Raw genomic sequence first — 7,135 nt, forward strand, 5'->3', positions numbered from 1 at the left:
GGCACACCAACTACACACCAGGATATTTGATACATCAACTTTTGCATGAGCGGGCACTAGAAGCATCTACAACCGTCTCAAACTCCCCTCAAACGTTCAGGTGGATGGTCCAGTCGACACGAATGCGGAAGCCGGCCACATCCAATCCTATACCTTAAGTATCTGCCTTTATTAACTTACAAATATTGTCAAGCCACATAATTTTGTTCAAATCCCTGATTTTTTTTAAAAAAATCACATATATTTTAATTCAAATCAATGATTTTTTTTAAATTCGTTTAATTTTTTCAAATTCAAGTATTTTTCTCAAGTTCACGTCATTTTTTCAAACTCATGCGCTTTTTTCAAATTCGCATACATTTCTTCAGATCCGTGTAATTTTTTCACGTTCGCTTTTTTCTGAATCCGCTTACTTTTTCTAGGTTCGTGATATTTTTTAAATTTATGATTTTTTTGAATAAAGTACATGAATACTAAAAAAGTACATTAATTGGAAATATTTATGCAAACATGGAAAAAGTACGTGAAACATTAAAAAGTTCATGAATTTGATAAGATATAAGTTCACTAGAAAAAAATACGTGAACTTGGAATTATTATGTGGATTTGAAAAGGTACATGAATTTTAAAAAAATCATGGATTTGAAAAAAGTATGTGAATTCTGAAAAATTATATGTACTTGGAAAAAGTAAGCGGATTTGGAAATAAGTACGTAAATTTCAAGCACTTTCACGGATTTGAATAATTATGTGAATTTGAGTGTGGTCAAAACCGAGTCCAAGGACGAACCTTGTTTGGTTTTAGAGGGTGCAAGTTATCTGGTCTTGGAGTTGAGGCACACAAAAAAAAACTAATCTCAACTCTCCAGCGGCAGTCTTTTTAGTGGAAATTGTTGCAGACAACATTCAAGTTCCACAAGTAGTATAGTTGCGAGAAATAATACCACACACAAATAAGGCATGTGTTTTAGTCAGACAACACAACAGAAGCACCGCATGTATTTTCCTTTTTGAGAACAAGAAGACACCACATGTAGTAATTACTCCTAATTATATATACTGGAAATAACACACCCAAGTTTCTGCGACATAGCCCGAACACGTGGTGTACATATAGGTCCTGTATATACATATACATATACCAATGAAACTTATGCACGGACTGCCGTGACGGCGCCGTCGCTCTGTCACGGGCATACAAAACCGCACGCTACTGTTTCAGTTTCACGATGCGTATCCTTGGACATTCCTTGCACCACCAGTAGAGTTCCACTTAGCGAGAGCAAGCGAGCTCGTCCGCTCTTTCGCCGTTCTCGTATTAATGTATTGTATGTTAACTAAGTACTTATTCAAGCAAAAAAACGCCAAGCCCTTGTTCATCGTCCATGGACCGCAACAAGCTTCATGCTTCAACTGGTGTTAGTGTTAGGATTAGTAGTAGTAAACTAACACATAGATTCTACGTACCTATCAGTCTAGCTGATCAAAAGTCTAATTAAGAACAGTCTCAGTGAGGGACTGGATTAAGCAAAAGCTTTGACCAAATTAATTAGGTGACCAAGCCCAGCAAATGGTCTCATCAACTCAACTGTCTCTTGGACTGATGTACGGACATCGTACTACTTTGCTTGGTTCAAGGGTAGGTGGTGCTCCATCCTATCTCTGAATCTCACACCAATATCATTCATTCATTTTCAATCACCTACTACCTACCTAGACCTAACCTTCCTCTTCTTTCTTTTCTCAAATTGTTGCTTCTCTCTCTCTCTCTCTCTCTGGTTATTTTCTCTCCAAGTTGCATTCTATCATTTCCCGCAAACAGGTAAAAATGATGAGTATATATCATCAATTGTGCACCGATCCAAAAGAAGAGAGCTATCCTCTCCGCAAACATTTTGCCATTCCAAGTTGGGCTAGCTCCACCTTATCTTTTCCCATTTTTGTTTCCTTCAGTTTGCAATAAGTTAATGATCATGCTAAAAATGGCCACAAGACAACGACCCCTTTCGTGTATTAACCGCGCTGTTGAATTTGACGACCAAGTAGGTGCGGTGCTTCAACTTCAACAATGCGCCTCCAGTTTCATGTTAGGTGGAGCATGCACCCTGTCAAAAAAAGAAGAAAAGGAAATGAAAATAACGCATGAATGAATGAATGAATTTTCATTGAGCCTCCATGTACTGCATAGTAAGATAACATTAGCTAGAAAGCAAATCAAACTGAACCTGCCAGAATTGATTGGAGAATTTGATCTCCCGGCGTGCAAAATCTTTGATGACGACCAAGTTGGTTGATTTTAATTTGTCTGAAAACTAACAACATCAGAATGACAATGTGCATGGACAATACGTTGTGAGGTTCCCGTATCTGTCAAAATGAGACGTGAGATGAGCGCAGATCGGTTCAAACGTCACTGTATGTACCTGACTAACATTAACATCAGAAGGGAGGGTGTTGAGGTTTGACAGCCTCTTAATCACAAATTCTTGCTTTAATTAGGGCACTGCTTGACAAATGGAATGTTGTACTACATGCATGCCTGTCCGAGTCTTTAAACATTCTATTGCTGCACTGGCCTTGTGGTACGACTTGCTCATCAACAAGTTGTACGGAGGAAAACATGATTAATGGTGTGCTAATTAAGAGGGACCGAATCAATTGGAACAAGCAGGCACTGCTCATTTGGAGCTTGATCCACCTCTCTTAAATAAAGAACAGACAGTAATTAACGATGATGATGCAATCTACATGTTGTACCATTCTGCTGTAGATTAGCTACTCTGGAACAGCTTGACAATTTTCTTCCATTTCAGTACTTTCTATTCTCTCAGCATTTTCCATTCCATTTTGGGCTCCACATCTTATCTTTTCCTTCTTGGGTTGGAAATAAATAATTTACGGCACCTTTGATGTACTAAAGCAGGTGAAAAGCCAACAACCCCTTCTTTATTTTTACTCCACTCTCGATCGAAACAGTACGTCTAGTAGAAGATTAGGCCGCCTTATGGCATGCAATGTGGGGTTCATGGACATTCTCCGCTTTCAGTTACAGGATAGGTGACAGATCAGACGTTCTCAACCTTATTAAGAAGTTGCCACCACACGACCATTTGCTCCACAAATGGAAGAAGAATCAGCCTCAACGTTGTTCATGGTCGGTCACCAAAGACCAAACGATGGCAACTTTGATCATAAATGGATGGAAGAAGAAGAACTTAGCTAGGAAGTAATCAATCATTGATGAAATCCAGTATGTACGTGGGCTAATAGGGCTAGCGCACATAAAAAAAATCTGTCTAATGAGAGCCCACTAATGAATCAATCTAAGTGCGATGAGAGCCCACTAAACCACCTGCAGATTGCGTGCTTCCAGACGGCTTTCCAAACCGGCCGATGACGGTGCACCCCGAGCCAATCTCCTCATACAACACGCGCGGACACAAAATCATAATCAATCTAGGGTTTCTTCCAGAGCGAAGATCATCACGTACGGTAGGCACGCCATGGCTGCCGACGAAGACCGGCCGCTGAAGGCCGCACGCGTAGACGAAAGGGGGAGCAGGGGCTGACGCCTGACCTGCCGGAAGACGTGCCCGCCGCGTCTGCAGGGCCTGGCGCGAAGTGGTCGACGCCCACCGCCTCATGCGCGCCGACCTGCTCCCGCTCTCGTTCGCCGGCCTCTTCGTCCACTTCATGGAGCACAAGTATCCCGAATTCTTCGCCCGCCCCTCCTCCTCCTCGGGAGATGCCATCAGCGGCGACCTCAGCTTCCTGCCCTCCATCGGCCCTCGCGCCGGCACTATATGGGAACACTCTGATGATTGGCATGGCTACAACATCGAGGATCACTGTAACGGGCTACTCTTGCTCAGCAAAAATTGTGTCGTTAACCCTGCCACCCGTCAGTGGAATGCTTTCCCGCCGTGCACGGCCCAAGATTGTACTAGATGGAACATGTGGTACTCTAGTCATTTGGTCTATGATCCGATGATATCCCCACACTATGAGGTACTTATGATCCCATGTTTGCGTGACAACAACGATCGTATATGTGACGAAGACGAGGCAGACCTCTCCATGGAGGAATCCGAGTGGCCACCGTCTCCATGCAGGATGTATGTGTTCTCATCAAGGACTAGTTGTTGGGAGGACAAGTATTTCGTCCGAGAAGGCGGTGCGGCAAGGACCGTCGGCGAGATGCGGGTGGGTTGGCAGGAATTCAGAGAGGCTGCTGTCTATTTTCGAAGAGCACTTTATATGCACTGCGGGGCTGCTTTTCTTATGAGGTACATGTTTACCAGCTTTGTTATTATATTATCTGATGTCTATCTTGGTGGTGGTTTGTTATTAAAACATTTATGGACAATGCATGATTTGATTATGCAGAATATCATTGTCAGATAATGCATACCGTGTAATTAAAACACCAATTGTTATGAAAGTGGACGGCTCTCTAGATATTAATATAGCAAAATCAAAAAAGGGGGTGTACCTTGTGGCATTTGAAGAAGATAAGTGTTTGCTTCGAGTTTGGATCCTTAATGAATCATGTGGTCAAATGGAGTGGATGTTGAAGGATGACATAGACCTTAATCCCGTGCTAGTACGCCACCGGTTCAACCAACGAGTCCGTGGACACTGGATCTTAGAAGATATTAACTACAACTGGTTTCGTTCTATTCGTTCTCTAAATGACTTCAAGGAAGCATCAACTGAACAGATATATGAATGGGATTCTGACAATGATGATGTTCAAGATTGTTATTACCATAATAAAGAGAGTCATGATGATAATAAGAGCTATGATATTCAGATACTCGGATTTCACCCCTATAGAGAGATTCTGTTCTTGAGTGAATCAAGCGAGACAGGAATCACAGGACTGGCATATCATTTAAATGGCTCGAAGATTGAAGTCTTAGGAAATATATGCCCAAAGGGTTATTCGTATTTCAACATGAATGATGACATACAATACTTCATGTCTTCTCCTTACACCCCATGTTGGACTGGAGAGTTCCCTCCGAAGAACTAGTTCATCTCATGTACGGGCTTATGTGAGTTGATATCGATTTGAGCTACATACTCACCTTTAATTTATAAGGATAAGAATTTACAATTATATTTGTTTGTTTAATTACAATTGTTACTCCTACTATTGTACTATGTTTTATAGCTGGTGACTTCTTTGGAATTATGCACTCCTAGGTTAAGGTTCCCCAAAACTACCACATTTTAAAACGTGGCTCATACCTACCATAAAGTGTTTTATTCTTTTTGAAAACCCTGATGCCTGTGTGATTAAAATTTGATCGTTTTTATGACAGCCTGGGCCCGGACATCAGGTCCACGTGGCAACAATTATAGACGCCCACGATAAAAGAAAAGATATATATAGATGCCGCTAGTCAAACAAATGTCCATTGAGATAGTCAACTGAGCAGCTTCCATGGCATGCACATACACATCCTTCCAGCATTGATAATTTAGTGATCATGACTCACGAGAGTGATCCATATAGACTCGTAGAATGGTACAAGACCTAGAATATATACTCCTTCAGTGATGGACCATGCCTCTTGGATCTTAGACATCCTCTGGCCACTTGGACGTGCCAATCACTCTAATGTAGTGTAATGGCAGTATGCATGACTTTGGTTTTTGTCTGCTGACTCAACCTAAATCTAATCTATAGTACTTCCTCTGTAAAAAAATATAAGGGTGTTTAGATAACTAAATTAGCGATGTAAACACTCTTATATTTCTTTACGGAGGGAGTACTTATATCTCTAGCTAGGCAACTTGCTTGGTAGGAGACCAGAGTGAAGAGAGTCAGCCTCCACGGAGCATGCATATATACACATAAGTCGTCAATAATGAGAGCCCAGAACCTAATGCTGTTCTGAGGCATTATCTCAACATGAGTCCTCGACAAGATAATGCCTCAGAACCTGCAGATCAACAGGAAGAACACAACAGTCAACAACGATACAACAATGAAGAACCAGTCAATAATGAAGCAACAGGTACTACCTCCAAAACTTTTGCATTTTCATTTTCATGATCTACTCCTATTATTTGCAATAGCTACATGACTTATCTTTTGCTCCTTATTTGATAGGGGAAGAAACAAGTGGTGTAGAGGAACCAATTCATGAAGAAGCAAGTGGTCTAGAGGAAGCAATTCATGAGGAAGCAAGTGATGTACAGAAACCAATTCATGGGGAACTCACAAATGAGGAGAGATATGGTATTTATTTTGCACTCATGGTGATCAAGACCCAAAATGGACAAGTTCTGAAAAAAGACAAGGAGGTCATTGCTAGCCTACTCGATACAACCGTAAGAACTGTTGAGAGAATATGGGAAAGAGCTCTTAAACAGATTGAAAAAGGGGAGAAAGTTGATGTCTCAAATCAAAAGCCAGGTAGAGTTGGCCGCAAGCGGAAAGATTTGGATCTGTCGAGGGTGGTGACAATCCCATTGAACAGAAGGAGAACATTGCGAGGTCTGTCAAAGGCATTGGGTGTAAGCTGCACGACCTTACACTCAAGGTTCGAGTGGGGTCATTTGAGGCGTCACAGTAATGCATCCAAGAGGTAATGAGAAACAAGGGAGCGATAAACTACTCGATCCCTCACATGAACAAGGTACGCCGGCAGGAAGAAGGACGGCTTCGTATAGCCTTTATAGAAGAGGCAGAAGCAATCTTAGCAGCAGAAAAAGAGCAGAAGCAGCAGGAAAAGAACAACAAGAAAAGAGCCCTAGCAGCCTTCAAGAAGCAGAAACACCCTTCGAATACCAGCAGCCTCCAAGCAGCAGGAAAAGAGAATCAGGAGCCTTCAAGCAGCAGGAAAAGAGTACCAGCAGTCTCCAAGAAGCAGGAGCGGAGCAGCAACAACCTTCAAGCAGCAGGAAAATAGCACGAGCAGCCTCCGAGCAGCAGGAAAAGAGTACCAGCAGTCTCCAACAAGCAGGAGCGGAGCAGCAACAACCTTCAAGCAGCAGGAAAAGAGCACGAGCAGCCTCCGAGCAGCAGGAAAAGAGTACCAGCAGTCTCCAACAAGCAGGAGCGGAGCAGCAACAACCTTCAAGCAGCAGGAAAAGAGCACGAGCAGCCTCCGAGCAGCAGGAA

At 42.3% G+C, this 7,135-nt stretch overlaps 1 protein-coding gene across 1 annotated transcript; it reads left to right on the top strand.

The window, feature by feature from the left end:
- The first annotated feature begins 2,295 nt into the window (after positions 1–2,295).
- On the top strand, positions 2,296–5,035 carry LOC147967365 (uncharacterized). Its single transcript, XM_087522457.1, has 2 exons — positions 2,296–4,286; positions 4,387–5,035. Exons 1-2 carry the CDS (start codon positions 3,643–3,645, stop codon positions 5,033–5,035), a joined length of 1,293 nt encoding a protein of 430 aa, XP_087378583.1. The 5' UTR covers positions 2,296–3,642.
- Positions 5,036–7,135: the final 2,100 nt, after the last annotated feature.

The sequence above is a fragment of the Triticum urartu genome, chromosome 5A, assembly GCF_056163025.1.
Source record: "Triticum urartu cultivar PI428250 chromosome 5A, HENAU_Tu73, whole genome shotgun sequence".
NCBI lineage: Eukaryota > Viridiplantae > Streptophyta > Magnoliopsida > Poales > Poaceae > Triticum > Triticum urartu.

Excerpts from the sequence above, each read along its gene's own strand:
- LOC147967365 (XM_087522457.1), top strand. The coding sequence starts at position 3,643 with ATGCGCGCCGACCTGCTCCCGCTCTCGTTCGCCGGCCTCTTCGTCCAC. Across the intron at positions 4,287-4,386 it reads GGGGCTGCTTTTCTTATGAG|AATATCATTGTCAGATAATG; the intron begins GTACATGTTTAC and ends TTGATTATGCAG.